Source organism: Aulonocara stuartgranti (assembly GCF_965226115.1).
Source record: "Aulonocara stuartgranti genome assembly, chromosome: 6".
In the NCBI taxonomy this organism is placed as follows: Eukaryota; Metazoa; Chordata; class Actinopteri; order Cichliformes; family Cichlidae; genus Aulonocara; species Aulonocara stuartgranti.
In genome coordinates, this window is record NC_138944.1 from 27174204 (window position 1) to 27195180 (window position 20977).

At 41.8% G+C, this 20977-nt stretch overlaps 2 protein-coding genes across 3 annotated transcripts; one reads left to right on the forward strand and one right to left on the reverse strand.

Annotated features, from left to right (window-relative positions):
• Positions 1 to 68: 68 nt before the first annotated feature.
• Positions 69 to 19090, reverse strand: gatb (glutamyl-tRNA(Gln) amidotransferase, subunit B). Of its 2 annotated transcripts, XM_082537032.1 has the most exons (13): positions 18880 to 19090; positions 15375 to 15528; positions 15176 to 15289; positions 10461 to 10659; positions 9776 to 9898; positions 9551 to 9664; positions 6580 to 6664; positions 6023 to 6067; positions 5546 to 5738; positions 5208 to 5341; positions 747 to 825; positions 486 to 620; positions 69 to 401 (listed from the first exon to the last, which is right to left on the reverse strand). In XM_082537032.1, exons 1-13 carry the CDS (start codon positions 19023 to 19025, stop codon positions 276 to 278), a joined length of 1647 nt encoding a protein of 548 aa, XP_082393158.1. In that variant the 5' UTR covers positions 19026 to 19090; the 3' UTR covers positions 69 to 275. The 2 variants fall into 2 exon arrangements, with proteins under 2 accessions (XP_082393158.1, XP_082393159.1); XM_082537033.1 differs by lacking the exon at positions 15176 to 15289.
• A 69-nt stretch (positions 19091 to 19159) lies between these two features.
• Positions 19160 to 20629, forward strand: dctpp1 (dCTP pyrophosphatase 1). The gene has a single exon (XM_082537034.1). The coding sequence runs from the start codon at positions 19262 to 19264 to the stop codon at positions 19742 to 19744; it is 483 nt and encodes a 160-aa protein (XP_082393160.1). The 5' UTR covers positions 19160 to 19261; the 3' UTR covers positions 19745 to 20629.
• Positions 20630 to 20977: the final 348 nt, after the last annotated feature.

A 20977-nucleotide genomic window follows, 5' to 3' on the forward strand; every position in this document is an offset into this window, starting at 1 on the left:
TGGACATCCTAAGAAAGATTCGAAATTCTGTTTGTTCACTGGCAAAACAAACTGAACGGCAATGCACCTCCGCTACAGACAGTCACAGTCTGAAAACTTTATTACTTCTCAAACATATAAATACAGACGAGAATAGATTTCAATATTTACAAAATGTCAAAGTCAAAAATAAGAATAGGGGCCTGATTTTTCCATTAGGCCAAAATAGTTTTTATTTTTCTAACATGTCTTATTGTCAGACTGATGCAGTTGCGTCTCACACTACAGTGCGATCTTCACGAGGTCTTCTTCTGTAGAATCGCCCTCACCAGAACTGGATCAGCTCTTCCTTTGGTCTCTTTCTGAACCAGACCCATCAACTTGTTCAGAACTTTTTTGTTCCCGCTTCTGATCGCGTGAACCTGCAGAGAGGCACACAGAGGGATTTTTGGACATGTTTTTGAGATGTTTCACTCGTGATTACACGCGACATTGTGAGCCCTGACCTCATCTGGATGCGAGTCCACCACCTTCTGGCAGATGATGTGCAGCTGTGCGGTGTCACTAACAAGCCCCAAGTCCTGCTCTTGGGTGATCTGCAGGGCTGTCTTGCCTGGCGACCTCCACATCTCCTGGAACACCTAAGAACACGGAGAAACCCGTGAAACGCAGGTGAGAAGCAGAATACAAACAAGCGGTAGCTGGGTTGCGTGTGTTGAATGACAGACCGAAAGGGGATAATTGCATTGTCTGTGTAGCTGACTGACCTGCTTGGCAACTGAAGAGGAGATGTGTCCTGTTTCCTGGAGCTCCAGCAGCTCCGCCAGGGCAGAAGGAGAGATTGGGCTAAAATCAAATTAAAGCGGTAATTTAATCACACTTTAATAGATGGACTTGAATTTGTGATATAAATGGTAGAAGAGATGGGAAGAGGATTGCACCGAAAGGACAAAAGAATCAATCAACATTTGTGATTTGCCTGCGATGTTTTGTCTTTTCCTTGCCTCCGTGTTTATTCCATAGGCCAGCCGTTCCCAAAGTGGGCTTCATGGAGCACCAGAGGTCTACGATCCATGACCGACACATCCGAAAAATAGTTTTCTGCATCAATAAAAATGTACCCTTATATTGTGTGCATTACTTGCACCAACAAAAACTCTGATATGTTTGTGACACATCATCTCCACCTGTCATGAGATCACCCATTTTTCCTCAGGGGGCAACGAACCGTTGCTGCTGTTGCTGCATATGCAGCTATGCGACTGACAAGCACGGCGAAATATTCGACTCAGTCCACGCTGCGAGCACAAACCAGTGACACTGAAATATATATGCAGGGTTTTCTGGAGCACAGCAATACTAAAATGTATGATCGTTAGAAAAAGTATTCGTCGTTATAAACAAGGGCAGTGATTGTTAACCGCCACACGTTTTTGGTTTAATAGCAAAAGAAAAAAGAAAGCTAAAATGGATTATGAAACTCCCAAGCTGTCCGTCAGCCTCAGAGACATCTGTAAGACAACTGCTGCACTGCAATCAACTGAATAAAAGCAGAGATTTTTAAATAGCTTGAAGTGATGAGATGAGATAGCCTTTATTTGTCAGTTGCAGGTCTTTTGCCCACAACCGAGATGACAGACGTTGCCGACCGTACATATAATACACAAACATCACATTGGGGAGACAGGTCAGGCTAGGTAGCGAGGAAAAAAACATCGAAATGTGTAACACAAAAGGATAATACAGGAATGCACAGATATCAACACACCATAGCACAATAAACGCAGACAAGCAACATGGGAAAGAGTTCCAGTGTGTACATCTGATCTGGGACTGATCTTCGACTGCGCCTCCAGCTGACCCGATGTCCACATCAGAGGGGAGGTAAGCGTTGGAGGTGGTGTTGGTTAACTCACTTCACTTTACACACCAATCAGGGAGAGAAAGCACAAACCTAGCCTCAGGGCATCTCGAGCTAGTCTGCTCCAAGTGCTGATCTCAAGCCTGGAGGGTTGCATCAGGAAGGGCATCGTGGGTAAAACCTATGGCAGATCAAATAAGTGGATCCGTCTGCTGTGGGAAGAGATTGGGCTAAGATGCTACATGGAGCAAAATGAGCCGTGCCTTCTAGGTCTCTCATTCCACGAGAAAGCACAGGTGACTGGTGCCGCCTATTGGGAGCCTTGACTCTGTTTACTACCCATGTCATTTATGAAATGCAATAATCCTGGAGTGGATTTTATATACATATATATATATATTTTTTTTTTTTCACTGTAGACAGATTAATACTTCTGTCCAAAGTATCAGGTAGTGTTATCATTTCATATATCCAGCAGGGCTAATATTCACATCATCGCCTCATCTTGTAATATTTCTTTTCAGCTTGTGAGGACAACTGATCAGGATATAAATATACATGAGCGCACTGAACGTATCGGCAAGATCAAATACTCAGGAAGGCACTAAGCTTTTGTGTCTCCTGTCGCTGTTTCCCCATCACCCAAGGCCAAGACAAACTACAAAGAGAACGTGAAAAGGACAGCAGCAGGTTTTTGACAAGCATTCGAGTTAGGAATAAGAAAACAGCCGAGTCCAGTGGACTGAAGATGAAAAAGAAAACATCTGATAATAGACCGCCTGTGAGCAAGAAAACTCTCCTTGTGAGCAATGAAGTCGATTCTTCAGAATCCAGAAAATGATGTTAAACTAGATGATAATTCAGAGGATGAAGGGTGAGAGTGGTAGCACAGCTGAAAAGTTAACAGAAATCAAAGAATGAACAGATGAGATGAAAAGAATAATAAGGTGTGAATATTCTGTTAAAATAGAGAGCTAAAGGTAATGCAATAAATAGTTGATACATCCAGAGTCTGCCACTTCGAGCTGCTTCTTCTTCTCTTTTTTGATAGAATTATGCAAACTTAATGAAAGAAACCTGAATATTTCACGACAACTCAATTGAAAAACCTTTTTGTAACAACAGAAGCTTCAGCTTCAGATTTAAGTTCAGCAATAATCTCCCCATATGAATTAGGTGGTTCACATAAAGGGATACTTTTGCTCATCCAGCTGTTGGGGACAAAACCCCCCCCAAAAAGGAAGCTGGGATCGAAATAGGGGACCCTCATTATATTTTTTTTCCACATCTTCATATTTTTAACATTACCATCATGTGGGCCTGGTGAGACATTTCACAATTCTGTCATCATGCTGTCGCCATCCTGCCACAAATATGCCACTTAGTTTCACTCACAGGCAGCCCCCAGCAGTTTCCCTGGTGGGTGGGAGGGGGGGTTCTGGGACAGCGACATGTCTGAGCTGGATGAGCTCTTAATGACATGTCTGGAGTTTCACTTCTCTAGCTGTCCCACCAATATGCTTCCCAATTTCTCATTTCATTAATCCAAGTCAATGGCTTAGAGCCAGAGGAGCGAGAGGAAATGCGGGCAGGCCTGACAGGGCAGCAGAGGTCATGCATCAGACATTACTGTAACACTTGGAGAACTTTTATTTGCTAACCAACTTCCGGTTATTTCCTCCCTAGCTCCGAAGACTCAAAATATTCCTCCAAGTACTTATATGACTCAGTTTCTAAACCGCTTGCCACTCTTTGTTTTTCTTCAACCCTCCTCCTTTCAACCAAAGCCAGTGCAACGTTACGCATAAATAAACACGAGCTTCTTTGGAGTTTATTCGCACACAAATGCTTCACAACAGTCTGGCAACGGCAGATAAAGCAAAGCTCACACAGCATCTATGCTGACGTCAGTCCATTACTTAAACTTCATGTGTTGTGTAATGACTCCGGCCTTTAATGAGTTCAAAGAAATTATCATTGTGCTCCATTGCTAATCTCAGTTGGACCAACAGCTCAGACGCCTTTGACCGCCCTCATTTTTCTTTTAGCTGCAGTAATTATTGAACTGCCACTGTAGGAAAATTGCTAGACTGAAAGCGCTGAAATTAGTGTCGGACATTTAGCGTCACACAGTGCCATAAACAGAAACGGTGGGAGACAACAGGTGTTATTTATTCATAGCTGGTGGCCTGAAATGTACCTTTGTCTGTGTGTGCGCGTGTGTTTTTTTTCTTTAATGTTTCAAGTGTAACTCTTTTCATACCAAATCAAAATCTCTTTAATGTCAAGAGTGTTTTAGAAGATCTTCAAGCTAACAGGCTTTCTTATTTAGGGAGAGATCAAGCCTTCAAAAAGCAATTCTCCAAAAAGCTTTCTCACTGACAGAATTAATGAATATCCCAGCTTGCTGTTGTATAGTTATGGATGAGAGTTATTTATGTATCTAAAGCTGTAGTGCTCTCCCTTTCAGATAAACATAAAAAAGCCATCATTCAGAACACTCCACCGCAAAGATAACATCTTTTTTTGGGGGGGCTGAAAGGTCATTAATCCAGTGCAAATCACCTAGGGTGTAACTAGTTCAATAACTTTGGCTTTAGTGGCATCAGTCAAAAGTCTGCATCAGCAGTTCGTTTGTTTTTTTCTGAACAACTGCACTGCTGTTAGGATCAGCTGTTTGACTTGAGCCTTACAATGATCAGCTTATTCAAAGCTATGTGTTTATCAGTTGATGAGTTACTTCCTATCACACACACACACACACGCACACGCGCACACATTTCCCTAGCCGCTTACCCTAACCATCAAAAATGAATGCCTAACCTAATTGTAATCCTGACACTAAAACCACATTTTGAGTCTGAATAATGCCTTCAAACTCGTGAGGACAGGCACTTTTGTCCTCCTAAGTGACTGCTGGTCCCCACAAATATAGTAACGTTCCAATTTCGGGTCCCCACAAAGATGTCTAGTGGAATTTATTTGTAACACAGAATCAATTTCTTTCATCTCAATGCATTGCAAACATTCAGAATATTCTTATTTTTTCTTTACATGAGTTTCCTGACACTCAAAATCCAGTTTATTTCTTTTATTTAGTAGTTTTCAGTCTGAAACAGACTGGGTGCTTCAGGGTCTAATGAAAAGGTGGAACAGAAAGAACTGGTTCACTCATTCAGTCACAGGAAGAATGTGGAAATCCCAAACAGCCAACTAGGAGGTTCAAAAAAAAGGGACTTTGCTACTGTGAGGCAACAGTGCTAACCACTGCACCACCATGCCACCCATGAGACCCCAAGTCTTTACCTGGCGGTTAGATAAATGCTCATCCTGGAACTTGGAGCATGTTTATGTGTCTGTGTCTCACCTTTGGCACACACTCATGTCTTGCTGTTTGAGGTGACCCAGCAGCTCATTTGTTACCCAGCCAATCACCTTCCTTGGCTCCTTCTTGGTTGCCTTTAACACAGCCTCAAAGTAGTCCACCAACCCATCTTCATTCTACATTGACATAAAAAAGTGATTCCTTCACAAACATATAATCTAATTAGAATCAAACAAGCAGAGCTCATCAGTATACAACTACATCCTGTTAAAGTCCAGCAAGCTACACAAGTAAGACCTGATCAACTGGCTTTTAAAGGAAAGAACTACCCTTCCTCCCACTGGCTGGTTTCACCCAGTTTCTCCCACTCAGAAACTCACCACCAGAGTGAAGCTGTGCTCAGGTAGGATGCCGTACGTTTGCACCAGCCTGTCTCTTTTGACACTTGGTAGCTCTGGCAGCCCTTCCTTTATCTTCTGCACCACTACCACCTGGCACGCATCAATGCCAGTGGGCAGTGATGCATCATCCTCATACAGAATCAGAGGGGGCAGGTTGGGCTCTGGCATAAACCTGAAAAAGGCAGGAGGGGTGAGTGAAAACAGGGAACAATGTTTTATCAGCAGTACGGGTAAGTTTGGGGAAAAAAAGGTCGTCTTGTGCTGTCACTTGGCCACCTGATCATTCGACTCCATCAGCCTTGAACCTGTCAATCATTCCCCTACCTAAACTACAACACATTCTTCGTCTGTTCACACTTTAGGTGAGGTCTGTTTAGCTACCTGTCAATCTCCAGACCCCAGTAAGAGGATCTTTCTCTGATTTTATAAACACTTACAATATGAACTTACACTCACCTGTAATCCTGAAGACCCTCTTTGTCCCTCATAGGTAGAGTCTCCCTACAAGACAAGGTGGCAGTATCAGAAATGATAGCTCAATATGTTTGTTTCTCTTGATGAGAAGATCAAACAAACATGAAAATACTCAAAACAAAGAATGAACATATGTGTGGGGATCCCTTTCAGTGGGCCTGCTTTTCTTCAAACTAGTGGCATCAGATCTGTGACCACTTTCACAGGAATGAGAAGAAAGATCCACAGGTCATCACCCCACACTGTTTAGCATGCTTCACCATGTACCTCGGATATACAAGACCTCATGGGAGGGAGGTACCAGAGGATGATCAAGGCCTCAGCTGCCTTATTCTGTGAGCTCATAAGCTTGTGAGTAGCACATAGCTCACAGATAACACAGAACGACGGCAGCATCCAAATGGCTCTATTCATCATCATTACCATGATGGTTTGTCCTCAGCAAAGCTCACGACTAATGAAGCAGGCAGAGATCCCAGTCACAGGGTGCTGTAGCAGTTACATCTTGGCATGAAGACGCTGCTTTTTCATCCTCTTACCCTGATTTGGAATCATACGCCCGGGTCTCGTTTTGCACCGTCCCTCCTCTCTGCAGGACATCAATCTGTCTCTGGATCTCATAGTCTGATGAATATCAAGGAGAACATGAACACAAATACAGAACCGCAAATATAATTTGGTGCTAAATGCCAAACACCTGCTGTTATACGCCGGTGATCGTTGACTCTCTGAGTGCTGCCACATTATAACTCTGATAAACAGCCTTTTGTTTTCCCTGTGACTTTTAAATATCAGTTCAGCCGCAGAGTAAATGTGAAACAACTTAATTGATAAATAACTGAAGAACAGCGCTGCTATATGCCAAAACGCACTTCCAAAACCTGCATCTCAAGTACTGAAATTTTCTGAGACTACTAGCTTGTTTGAAGTGAAGCTCAGTTAAAAAGTCAGCAAAGTTATAGCTGACACAAAATCTATGAACAGCTGCAAGAAGTCAGTTAATCATCACATGCTGCTATCACGCAGCTAATTGTTTGTGAATAGCTGTCAGTCCAAAAAACGTACGCTTCACAAGTTACTGTCAGTTTCAACTATACTTCCTGTCTTAATGCCTCTACATGAATCCAGCAATTTTGCTTTTACTAAACTGGGTCTATTTCTAGGCACTGACATAGTAAAAATATGATGGTTATGTCACACTACGCATGCTTTTTCTTTGCTTTTCTATAGCTATCAAATGAAAAAGAGGACTGTATAAAGCCTCATGAAAGGGAAATATTGGAGTCAAAGTAACGAGATTTATTCCTTCCAAGGTAACCAGACTGATTGGAGACTTCGGGAAGTTAGGGGTTCAACCAAGTAATAATCTGGTACAAGTATTTAGTTCATGGATTTAATTAATAAATGCAGCATGACAATTATGTTTTCATAGAGCTGCTAGTCAGATTAAAAATGACAAAAGTTAAAACTTTTTATCCCAACTTTGCTTCTTTCAGCTGCTCCATTTAGGGGTCAGCAGAGGGAACCATCTGCCTCCATCTCACTCTCTTTCTGGCAGCTTCCTCTGACACACCAACCCTATGCATGTCATCCTTCATGACCTCAATGAATCTTCTCTGTGGTCTTCCTCTTTCCCTCTTGCCTGGTTGATGTCTTCAACATCCCCTATCCATTATATCCACTTTCTCAACCTTTCCTCTCTAACCTTGTCTCCAGACTGATCAACCTGATGTACTCATTTCTAATCCCGGCGGCTCTGGTCACTCCTAATGACAAATAAACATCTTCAACTCTACCATCTCCAGCTCGGCCTCTTGTCTTTTTGTCAGTGCCACCATCTCCCTCTCACTGCCATTTCATAAACTTTGCCTTTCACTCTTGCTGCTATCCTTGGGTCCAAAAATCACCTCTCTTGTGTACCGTCCTTTGCTTTGGATGGTTGACCCAATATATTTAAACTCTTCTACCTTTACTCCTTGCAGCTTTGTGTTACCTCTGCCCCCTTCTCACTCACGCGCACATGTATTCTCTTTTGCTTCTACTGACTTTCATTGCTCTGCTCCCCAGAGCACACCTTCACCTCTCCAGCCTCTCTTCCACTTGCAATGTTGTCTGCAAACATCATAGTCCACAGAGTCTCCTGCCTGATCTCATCTGCCAACCTGTCCATCAACACTGCAAACAAGAAGGGGCTCAGAGTAGACTTACCTCAATCTTGAACCCATCAGTCACTCCTACTGCACACCTCACCACTCTGTACTCATAAATGTCCTGTACCACCCTCAGTTTTCTGCCATTCCTGAGTTCCTCATGCACTTCCACAGCTCTTCTCTTGGCATCCTATCTTATGCTTTCTCTAGGTCCACAAAGACCTCAGTGCAACTCCTTCTGACCTTCTCCATCCTTCTCCATAAACCTGCTCAAAGCAAACATATCATCTGTAGAGCCCTTTCTGTGCATGAAGCCATACTGCTGCTCACTGATCGTCACCTCACTTCTTAGCCTTCCTTCAATAACTCTTTCCTATAACTTCATGGTATGGCTCATCAAGTTATCCCTTTTTGGTGACTAAAGCTCTGCACATCACCCTTGTTCTTGAAAATTGGTATCAGTGTGCTTCTTCCTCATTCCTCAAGCATCCTCTCGTTCCCCAGCACTGTGTTAATCAGTCTGAATAAAAAGTGCATTGTTCTCTCTCCTAAACATCTCTGTACCTCCAAAACTATCTGTACAAAGTTCTTGGATGCTGCCTCTTAATTCTCTTATTCATCTTTGGCAAATGAAAAACTGTCTAGATTGTATTCCTCCACCAAGCATGGGTGAAGTTTGCACCCACGCTATTTTATTATGATCAAGGGAACATTCAGCAAATGTTTAATATTTGTGACACAGGGATGTAAAAATAGAAGTGATTTTACTTGATTGATTGATTGGTTGTAAAGGAAATGTAAGTGTAAAAATTTGAGAGTCAGCTTCCAAGTTTTGGATTTTTGGCTAATAAAGCCAATCTATAGAACATCTGCTACATATGTCATGTCAATAGTTCAGCAACTTAATAACTGTCCTAAAAAGCCGTTCACGCAATCTGAAGAAGAAAACACTGACAGCTTGTTCATTTTACCTCCGCTTTTAATACAAGAGCCATAATCAAAGTACAGCAGCACTGTGGAGAGCATAGTAACCAACTGTGAAGTATTACAATAGAATAGCTGCACTACAGCGTGTGTCAAAATCAGCTCAACATATCGTAGGCACAAGACATCTTGACCTGGACAATATTACCACAAGCTGGTAGATGCAGCTACCACAAAACGCAAAACTCTGAAACACCATTTCATCTGAACATGACCTGTTTAAATGTCAACTAAAAAAGGACTAAAATGTGTGAGCAATCATGCGTGCAGTTAAGACCCTTTCAGATAAAGTAAATTCAAAAAATAAATGAATAAATGCCTGAGGCGCTTTCTGCTATCCTTGCTACTGAGTCTCAAACTTTTTATCGGTGCTTACCTATAGCTCTGGCAAGGTATCGAATGCTGTTGATGTTCTTCACCTCTGTCCTGACGCCCAGTGGCTCTCCAGGTCTGTGCACCGAGACATTGGCATCCACTCTCAGCTGCCCCTCTGAGCAAAAAGAGGTAAATAGATGCACGCGGAGAGAGTTAAGTTTAGGTTTAGAAGTGTGGCAGCTTGGAAGCACGAGAGAAGGAGAGAGACAGAGAGTGATTTCCATACCAGACATGTTGCCTTGACAGGTGCCTAGAGCTTGCAGGATGAGCTGCAGCTCTCTGACAGCTGCAGCAGCCTCCTCTCCACAGCTCATGTCTGGCTCCATCACCAGCTCCATCAGACCTACACCTGAAGACAGCAACGTTTCACATCTCAAGGGTCTGAAGCTCAGTGATAAACCCTTGCTTTGTTGATTAACCTAATATTAGTTTTTAAAAATCAAAACATTATCACTGGAATTCTATGACTTTTCCAGCTGCTGCTGCTGTCTGTCAATCATAAAAACATCTTCTTAAAAATAGTTTAATTTCTTAATCAAAAGATGGTTTAGGAAAGTCAACTGCCAAACACCTGCTGCTACACGCTGGCAGCCCTCAGGCCTCTGACACATTATAACTCTGAGGTTTTTCTTCCAGTGACTTTTAAATACCAGTTCAGTGGCGGAGTAAACAGCTAATCAATGAGTAGTAAATACGCAGTAAATACAGTATTTGCCGGTGTCCATTTTTTAGCTGAAGTTCTTGATAAAAATATAAATCAAGCAAAGACCGGTTTAGCTCAGTGACGGCTTTTAAATGGCATCAGGAGAATCACAGGAATAAGCTGCCACTATTGGATGTACAAGACATGAGCAGGACTGATTTATCATTGATTTTTTTCCATTGAGCAGACTCTTCCTCTGTATTGCTACCTGCTCTGTTGAGGTCTATGAGTGTCTGGCTGCGGACGTCATCGTGGAGACTCTTGCCGCTGTCCTGTTCCAGCTGAATCTGTTTGATGGTCACATTTTTTCTCATCACCTGGTTCCTCTTTTTCCCTCCAAGGAGGCTGTAAGTAAGCACGCCATCTACTGCGATTGGCAAACGTTGTTGAGTGATCTGGTATCCAGCCTAAAACAAGAAAATACAATACAAAAAAATTCAATAAAAAATAGAACCTGAAAACATGCCCCAACTTACTACGTGATTAAAAGACATGTCCTATAATTATTATGTTAGCTGCTATGTGAATTAAAGTATAGTGAAATATATGAGTGCTGGATAGCTGGTTGGTTGAAGACTGGTTTGTTAAATGCCAATATGGCCCACATATCTCTGAGGAATGTTTCCGGCACCTTGTTGAACTGGTGCCATGAAGAATTAAAGCAGCTCTAAAGGCAAAAAAGGGTCCAATCCAGTACTAGCAAGGCATACCTAATAAATTGTCAGTGAGTGTATATGTGTTTAAAATAGGAATTTCATCTCCTCTTTAACTGAATGAAGAAATGATCCTTCACTTTGTTTAACCAATACATCCTTTTAATTATAGAAGAAAGACTGTTTCGTGAAGTCTTGCAGTAGAGTTTTTGCAGCGTCATGGCTGCGTGTAAAGGTCTGGCGGGGAGCGTCAGTTAGACACGGCGATTGGCTTGGCTGTCATAATGCAGGAGGAGCTGGCATTTCACTCAAGGTTTCTGCTCACAAAAGCACAATATTTCATGAGCTCCTCTATTCCTACAAGAACCTGCTGCCCCGAGTATTAATTTCGACGTTACCACGGCAACCACATCACAAGACCTAAACATTAATCACACTTATGCTAAGGAGACTGAGGACGTGGGAGAAGAGATTGGGGGGGCTGTTAGTCACCGGCTTTTTGTACAATGCGCCTGATCGACACAATCAATCACCTCCACAACTCCTCCTTTTAAAAGAAACAGGAAGAAAACAACACAAGATTCCTGGGGATGTTCTTTTTCAACTTCTGCTCCTCTTGGTGGATTTGATCTGTAAATCTGCAAGATTTTGTGACTACCGTTGCAGCTCATCAGAAATCCCCCCCTTTCCCACTTAATCCTTTCACGAGTTTTGTCTCTGGTCATTGAAAATGACAATTTCTGCAGGTGAAAGTGCAACCAACTACTGACATTAGGGAGCATCTGAATAAGTGGAGACCATTTACATTTCCTGCATAATAAATCAGCTGCTTTTTGGATGAGCCATGTTTGCTGTTAACAGCATCCTTGTACCCACATTAAGCTTTCGCAATTACTCTGTGACAGAACACGGAGCCCTAATGAGCGCTTCCTGAGACTCGTACAGATGCATGTCTGCTCACACGCCGTTTCAAGCAGGATCAAACGCGCACACACACACACTTTCAACTCTTTTCCACATTGTGAGCCCCTGAGTCATTTTCTGACTCATTCCAAAGTCTAAACAAACAAGACTCAGTCGGTCGTCTAATTCCTCACCCCTGCACACTGATGTTTTTCCTCGGCTACCCCGCCGAGGTCACAAAGACATTTCATTTCTCTCATTAAACACAAGTCAAAGCTTCAATGGCCAGGCCATGTCTGTTTATTTGGAAACTTAATATCTCAAGGAAATTGTAATTATTTAGATGAGCGTGGAGCTGCTGAGGCATGTTATTAAAGGGCTGTTAAAAACTTTATATATGTGCCTTGCCTGCCATTTCAATTCAATGAAGGAATGCTGCTCGGACAGCGGCATTAATCATTTAATGAGCAACTGTGGTGTTTTACAAAATGCAATCAGGGATTTCTACTGGAACATATCAATAATGTACAATGCAATTTACAAATGTATTTTTCAAGGGCGGGATAATTTCTCCCTCGATCCTGTTCCACGTTTGGTTTTTACGAGCACAGACTGCACTCAAACTTTTGGTCGAATGTGAAGAATATTCCATCATCTGCATAATTAAAGCCATTCTGACTCTGAGATTATCAAGCTGCTTCACTGAGACAGACCACCCTCTTTAAGCAGCTGTGAGAGTAATGGAAACTAAGTGATTATAAAGCAGACTACACTAGGTATTTAAAACATCAATAAGGCTTTGGGATAAAACCTACTGGCACGAGTTCTCAAAAGAAAAATAATAATCTTAATCCTGCCGTGTGTGTTGAGGATGAATCCAAAGGAGATGATGTAAAGTTCTACAAACATGCAAGGAAGCGAGAGGAGCCCAACAATAATCCCCGCGCTTCTGGAGGGGATTTTGCTGGAAGATTGATGAACTTTGAGAGGAGACAATGTATCATTTACAACAGTGAAAATGTGCACTGCTGCCACAAAATCAGTAATTCCCCTAAAATTAAACGGGAGAACGTCAATCTGTAAAGATCTGCATATAATGGATGTTCTTCATCATGCTTATGCAGTCACATCTGCTCACAATAAAGTCAAGTTAGATGAGAAAGTAAATAAATAAAACCACCAGCTAAAGTTTTTTGTTTTTTGCTTGCTACTTCAAGAAAGTACTCTCCATAATGAACTTCTTTGAGCAGTTTCATTGAAATATGGTACACTCCAAAGAAAATGAAACTTTTATTTAGTCCATAATTACCCTCTTCATTACTTTGCCCAAAGCTCTGTTAGCAAAATGTCTTACCAGGGCTGGCTACACTTTGAAAACAAACTTGAAAAGTAAAATTCTCTTACACCTTTCTTTTGAGAAATTTCTAGATTTATTAGCAGGAGGTCTCTGTTGGCTAAGTCACTCCCATGACATTTTGTCTGTTCCACCCAAGCCTTAAAATGTCATTTATAATGGCAGTAAAATTACCCCAGGGCTACTGAAGGGTTGAGAAACCTTTCCATGCAAGCACTCCATTACAGAAAGCAAAGTGAATATGACTTGGGCAAGACAGTTTAATGGAAATATCACCGTTAAAGAGGGTTTTTTGGGAGGTTGGGGTATCTCTTCCAGTATTGCTACTATTCAGCTTATACATCCTGCCGTTAGATATTTAAATACTGCATGCCCTGCCCCCCTGTGACCTACTCCTGTGGGGGCCATGCCTGCTGGGGACGTTTAGCAATCCTCCTTACCTTCTTTCATGTTCTCTCTTACATGTCCTGTTTTTTTTTTTTTTAATTTTAAATAATATGTTTAATTTAACATTCACTTATTAGTTTTTCTTCTCTCACTTCAAGATAAAAAGTTTTTTTTTCTCTGTTTTTCTATTTATGCATGAATTTGCATGTTGATACACACCACAGCATATAGACATTCAGCAGCCAACTACAACATTAGAGCCTGCAGTCACAAAGGCCTTGTCACTTTTGTTTTCTTCTTTTCCCATTCGGTGCATTTTTCTTTTCTTTTTTAAAGCCAATCCCCAGTGATTTAAAAAGTGCAGATGAGATGAGAATTAGCACATCCAAGTCTGAGTGCGTATTCCAGGTCATGGAGCAATTACTGCACCAAGTGAAGGGAGTTTAAGCATCTTGGGGTCTTAAAAGCTAAATTAGGAGTGTGTTTGCTTTGCAGCGGGATGCTGTTTGGCAACACCTTTGAAAGTCCTGGTTACTGAATTGCATCTCTTGGCTGCATTTGTGGTGTTGATCTCTACTGGCATGTTTTAAATGCAATTTTCTGACCACCAGTTTTGGTGGGTCAAAATCTAGTAACTTTTGTATTATGCTTAGCAGGTATCTGTGGTTCTGTTTGTGAGATGCTTAGCACTCTACTCTCTCCTTCGAATATGGGCTTCAAACCAGCAACATGATATGATGCTAACAAAATCTCCAAGCAGAGCTTCAGAAACCTATGGCTGACATCACAATGGCTTTGTCCATTTTTTTTCTTTACATACACTCTATGAGTTTAGCACACACTCGAACTTTACACTGCTACAAGTTTTGGTTTGGCTGGATCCGTTCTGCTGCTTTAAAAGGGGGCATTCAACAGTAACCATATGGATAGTTTCAATTAAGAGTGCGATAGCCAACATTACAAAACACAAACATCCACTTTAAGAAAATGGCCGGCAGCCAATATCCAAATAGAGCCCATTATTGGTTAATGACTGGAGATCATTCAGCCTCTGCTCACCCAACTATTTTACTTTCACTATTTAATTTACAATTTATAATATTAGCTCACAGTTAATATGATAAGTTGTGAATCTGTGCAGTTCCATCCAGTTACTTTATGTTTGGTTTTTCCAATTCTGATAATGACTGAAATTAAGTAAATAAAAGAGAGAAAGCACAAACTTAACAGCATGGAGGAGGCAATGACCTGTGGATAATAAAAAAAATTGAAGTGAACTGAAGGAAATGAGCTGGCAAGTTAAAAGCACTGGTCATTTTCAGTGTTATTTTTCTGTGTATGTGAGGAAAACACTGCCTTTTTGCTTTTTGCTTCTTCTGCAAGACTTGCTCACCATTTAAATTAGAGCTCACGGCTGGGAGAGTTCACCGGAACAGTTGTGATGGAAAGGCGGGAAGCAGACGAGCACAGCTTGCATAAAAGTCAAAGCAAGGAAGCAGCGTGGAGGATGATAATGAGTCCTGTCTCTTAGATAACCCCTGTCTCCTGTGCTATCACTCTCCTTCCCACCGATCCATAGATGCTGCACAGAAAGTGACAACCGAGGACAGGAAAACGAGAACTTACAGGGAGGTCAGCGTAAAAGTAGTGTTTCCTGTCAAAAAGCGACTTCCTATTTACGGCGCAGTTAAGAGCCAGTCCTGTCATCACCGCTGCTTCGACGCAGCGCTTGTTCAGGACCTGGGGACACACGGGGACATTATGGGGACAGATGATCTAAGAATGACAGGTTACGTTTATTCTAATCACATGAAGCATAACTTACAGGTAATGTGCCGGGTAAGGATGCATCGAAGAATGACACCAGGGAATTCGGAGGAGCCGAGAAGCGAACCGGAGCGCCAGAGAACAGCTTGGTACTGGAGTTAATCTGAGCATGAATTTCCAAACCCACCACGCCGACCAGCTGCTGGGGAGCACTGAGACACGCGGTACAGAAACAAAAAACATGAAAGAAAATTCAACTACACAGGTGGGCTGTATTTGTGTACTATGGCAAAGGAAAATACAATCTGGCTTTGAGGTGTTAAGGAAATGAGCAAATTTCGTGCGGGTTATGGGTTTGAAGTGTGTTTAGATGCCTACAATTACACTTTATAATTGGCAGCGCTTTTGATGTACACTGTTTTCTCACAAAGGAAGCAAAAGCACAAAAGAAGTAGAAGAAGAAGAAAAAGAAGATGTTTTTGTCCTTTTCCAAAGAGTTTGCAAGGACATCTTCCCATATGGCTCTGAAACTACGTTCAGACACTGGGACCTTTCACCTTGAAAGGCCTTATTCTGTCAGTTCATATTCTGCTTTAATAAATTCTGCATTCAATAATGTATGCAGAAACCTGTGTTTTGTTTTGTTTACAGCCCAGAGGCTGGGCTTGGAGACTATAACTTAACTTAAGCCCTAAAAACTTTATTCTGACCTACTATGTGGCCGACAGGAGCAAATGCAGGTAGGCTGCAAATGACACAACTTTATGAAACTACACTTTCTCAGTTCATTAATAAAAACTTGAAAAACGCCATAACAGACTCAAAGATGAATGAACGGCACAGCACGAGTCAAAACAGCTGTTCAGTTTCTGGCTTTGCTTTTGAAAAGTTAGTGTTTCCACTTCTGGTCCCACTTACAGTTTCTTGGTAGTGTCGTGGTGTCCTGACAATATGAAAGTTAAGCTCACTTTCAGGCACTGAGGATTTTTTTTTTAAACAATCATCTAAATGAAATATAATCCTAACAGAGAGAGTAAATAATAATCTTCTTTAGAGCTGTTCGATATAACGATATATATCGGATGATGATATAAAAACATCTATCGTTTCATTTTACGCTATCGTTTGTTTGGTGGTGTGGCAAAATAAACTGTTTACGGCAATATTTTTTCATCGTTCTGATGGTCACTGTAGTGGCTATATTAATTTCTTAAAGTTCTCTCTTTCTCTTATATTTAATATAACCACACTACGGACGGACAAGCGCCTGTTTTTATGCGTTGTGGTTAGCAACAACGACGGTAACACCTTCGCGTGTCCGCTTGTTTATGTTCCACATAAACCTTTCACAATAAAGCTCAAGATCCTGTTGAGACTTTTCAAAATAAACTGAATCACGTGAAAGAGCAGATTATTTACGGATGAGAAGTACAAAAAAAAAAAGCCGCTTTTTGCTTGTATCTAGATACAAGCAAAAAGAATTGCAGCCACGGTTATATCTGTGACCACTGAGAAAAACTAGTAGGAAAGCTTAGTGTCTGCAACAGATGTTCTACTCAGGTGCCACTTGTAGTAGTGCCAAACCACAACCACAATTGCCTTAAGGTGCTTATACTAAAGTAAAGACCCTATAATAATACAGTAGTTATTTAAATTGCATTATGTTGTAGCCTTGATTTAATATCCTAAAGGAGAATGACTGGTACATAGTGGACTGATATTGTGTAGTTTCTCTCAGCTGAAACATGCACGCAATCCTAAAGCACTCTTCAGAGATGAAAAGCTTAAAATGTCTGTCTGCATTAATCTGTTTAACTCGTGGCATCCTGTTATTCAGACACAGACTGCATTTGATGTATGATACACTGCACGACAGTAACATGATTTCTGCCACAGATGTAAGAGGCTTGGTGAGCATCCTGAATGAAAGGCTCCATATTGTCTTATTCTGTCTCCGTGTAATCTTTCACATTGCACCACACGTTGACGTCATCTGTTATTACAGTGTTCTAACGGCATCCTGTGACCATGGCAGATGGATAGCTTGTATCTTCGAGTGACTCTATGGACAAAAGCACAGAGACTGCTGTCTGTACTGTTGCCTTAACCCTTTGAAAAGCTAAATAAAACTGATAAAGACAACATCGCCTTAGCAAAAGGCACCCCCTGGTATCACCAGGTCTCTAAATGTCCTCCTTCATTACACCCATGAATTTTCTCTGTAGTCTCCCTCCATATTCAACATCCTTTATCTAATATGGACACACAATGTGTGTTTTTTCCTTAGCTGCTCTATAGATTTCACATAAAACAGAGTAAAAAGAAAAATAACTAATTTTAAATTGGGCTAGAAGCATAAAGCCACATGAAACTGAACTACTTAAGTAGAATAAAAGTAACATGACTTTTTTTTTTTTGCTCCAAGGCAACCGGTTGAGTATCCAGGAAGTAGTAAAAATCTGGTACATAACCATACCTAAACTGAAACTATGATGGTAGTTTTTTAACAAACTTTTTAACAAATTCACAACAACCCTCAGCATGTCCTCCTCTACCTCCATGAATCTTCTCTGTTGCCGTGCCTGGCAGCTCCATCTTTAACATCCTTTGTCCATTGTATCCACTATCTTGGCCACTCTGTACACATCTAAACCACCTTGGCCTTGACTCTGAAACGTTGTCTCCAAAATGGTAAAACTTGAACTGTCACTCTGATTAACTTATTTCTAATACAGTCCGTTCTGGTTACTCACAAAGGAAATCTAAACACCTCCAGCTCAGCTTCCTGTCTTTTTGTCAATGACACCATCTTCAAACCATACATCCCACTACCATCTTGCTGCTATCCTTGTGTCATAAATCCCTTCTTGACACTAATCTCCGCTGCTCCACCCTGCCTGCACTTTTTTCTTCACCTCTTTTGAGCGTTGTCCTTTGCTTTGGTTGACCCCAACTTCTTTACCTCTGCTTCCTGCAGCTTTACTGTTGCACCTGCTGTACCTCTCTTCCATGCATACGTTCTATCTTGCTTCTACTGATTTTCATCCATTATTATTCCTCATCTATCTTAGGTCAAGCCCTAAGAAAATCTTTGCACCGTTAGCTCAGCCACTAGATTTGTATCACCTTCATAACTCCACAGCAGAGTGGCGCAGCGGAAGCGTGCTGGGCCCATAACCCAGAGGTCGATGGATCGAAACCATCCTCTGCTAACTGTTTTTAACCGAGCCACAAGATAAAGCTTATACTCCAAATGCCGTTTAAAAGACTAATAAACGTATATTAAGCTGTTCGACCACATGAATGCATAATGTTCAGGGCGTATTTTGTTGATGAAATCGCGAATCATGTCGCATACGCAGTAATGTTCTTTTGTCTGCAGTGTTTTTTACCAGGCTGACAAGTGGAGGCTGCCGTTAATGACTTTTCTCACCCGGCTGCTGTTAATAAGAAGACCCTAAAGAGGTATTATTATAGCTCAACACCAAGGCAACATGCAGGTTAACCTGCAGGTCAGAGACGATAAACACACGCACACACAATAACTCAGCACCCTTTCTTACCTTCGTGCCCTCTGCGGGAGTTGAGCGTGGCACTGTGGGCTTGTGGTGCTCACGGCCCTAACTGCGTACGAAGCCTTTGGACGCAAGGCTGATATTTGTTTTATATTATTGAGCAGCTCACTTGCTGCAACACAGGAGGCAGCCATGTTGGTGTCGCGGCTCTGACAAACACGGGAATTGTAGTTTTTTTAAGTAGCAGTTAGTATATAGGCCTACGCCGCTAGCTGAGGTTTAAAACTACAAACCCCAGCATTGTGTATTTTCCAGCTTCCGAGTAAAGAGGCATCATTTCCGGTTTGAGAACTGGCGGGACTTCTTCACTGGATAGGAGAGAGGCGGGTTGTTTACAAGCCTCGGAGTTTGTTTAAACACACAGAAAACGATGGCAACAAACGGAAAAGACGCGTATGGGGTCAATGAAGAGGCGCACACAGCTGCGGTAAACGGAGATTGTGCAGAGGCGTCGCCGCAGTCGAAGCGGCCGCAGAGGTTCACCTTCAGCTCCGAGCCCTCCATCGAGGATATTAGGCGCATGCAGGCCGATTTTACGGACGAGCGAGACTGGAACCAGTTTCACCAGCCCCGCAACCTTCTGCTGGCCATGGTCGGGGAGGTGGGCGAGGTGGCAGAGCTCTTCCAGTGGAAGGGAGAGGTAGCCGAGGGCCTGCCGGACTGGACCGAGACCGAGCGGGAGCAGCTGGCGCACGAGCTCAGCGACGTGTTGATCTACCTCGTGGAGCTGGCCGAGAAGTGTCGCGTGGATCTCCCACAAGCGGTGCTCCGTAAAATGGCTCTAAACCGTCTGAAATACCCCGCCAGCAAAGTGCAGGGGTCAGCCAAGAAGTACACGGAGTATAAAGACTGATGGACGAGGGGGAGAGCACTGGGGGAGTGTGTTTGCTGGACCTGCTGCTGTTTAATAAAGACCCACAAACGCTGCACAATCACAGCTCGGTTTAAATGACATTTTCTGGGTTTACATGTTAGGAAACCACGAAAACCTTCAACTGTTGTGTTATCTGGGAATTATCCGAACTCAAGGAATATGTTGGCTTTTACTGAAGTTCACTTTTAAGTCCTGAGTTTTAGTCTGACCTTAGCTGTGCCTCTGTTAGTTTAAGGTGGGACTGTTGCGCATCGCCTTTCGGGGGTTTATTTGTCACTAAACATTTTAAGTTATTTAGATTGGCTCCAGTGTCAGCACGGAGTGGAGTGTTGATCAGTGCCAAACTGGCAGTCTCGTCTCTTTTTTTCCATCCAAATGTATCAGCATATTTTTCAAATTTGGATGTTTTTATCATTTTGTCATAAGTAAAAGTTGAGTCTGAGTCATGTTTTCACTCAGCAGTTTTGTGTTTTAAAGGATGAAACTGGATTAGTAATCTGTTAACCAGCCTGCAGTTGATTAAGCAGTCTTGTACCTTAATCGATGTTTTGATTTCAGTCACATGTCAGGTCATCTTTCTGTCCACTTTATTTGCTGATTCAATAATGTCTTATTATTCATGAAAAGGCAAGTTACGTCCATAAATCAGGACATTTGTATTTGGGCTGTAATAAAGAGCAGTTACAATCCATCCTTTTTTTTTCTTTTACAAGTTCTTTCTAAGACACTATAATCACGTGGAAGTGTCCCACACTCACATGAAAACGAAAGGTTAAGTGAAGTAAGGATGAAAGGATCCTGTATTTGAAATTGTGTATATATATAGCACTGTGCAAAAGTCTTGAGCCACCTTTAATTTTTTTTTTTTAAATTCTGTTAAAACATAAATGTATATGGAAATTCAGCATATAAGACAAAAGCAGTTTGTATAATTCTGCCAATCTTAATGTCCATATTTGGTATGATCGTCTATTTTTCAGCACAGTCTAAACTTATTTAGGCAGCTTTCTTGTCATTTCTTTAAGTAGTCTTCAGAAATAGCTCTCCAGGTATCTTCAAGGACATTTAAAGCTCTTCTTTGAATGTTGTCTGGGTTCTGGTAAGACCTTTCCATGCGATATGTGTGTTTTTCTATCCAGATATGCTTTTACTACACTGACATTGTGTTTGGGATCATTTTTATGCTAAAAAATGAAGCTGTTGCCAATGAGA

What these genes read in the sequence shown, in the direction of transcription:
- dctpp1 (XM_082537034.1), top strand. Translation starts at nt 19,262, where the DNA reads ATGGCAACAAACGGAAAAGACGCGTATGGGGTCAATGAAGAGGCGCAC.
- gatb (XM_082537032.1), bottom strand. Translation starts at nt 19,025, where the DNA reads ATGGCTGCCTCCTGTGTTGCAGCAAGTGAGCTGCTCAATAATATAAAA. An exon ending in GCGTATGATTCCAAATCAGG is followed by an intron (nt 6,068 to 6,579) that starts GTAAGAGGATGA and finishes CTTGTCTTGTAG; the next exon opens with GGAGACTCTACCTATGAGGG. An exon ending in GAGGGTCTTCAGGATTACAG is followed by an intron (nt 5,739 to 6,022) that starts GTGAGTGTAAGT and finishes TGCCTTTTTCAG; the next exon opens with GTTTATGCCAGAGCCCAACC.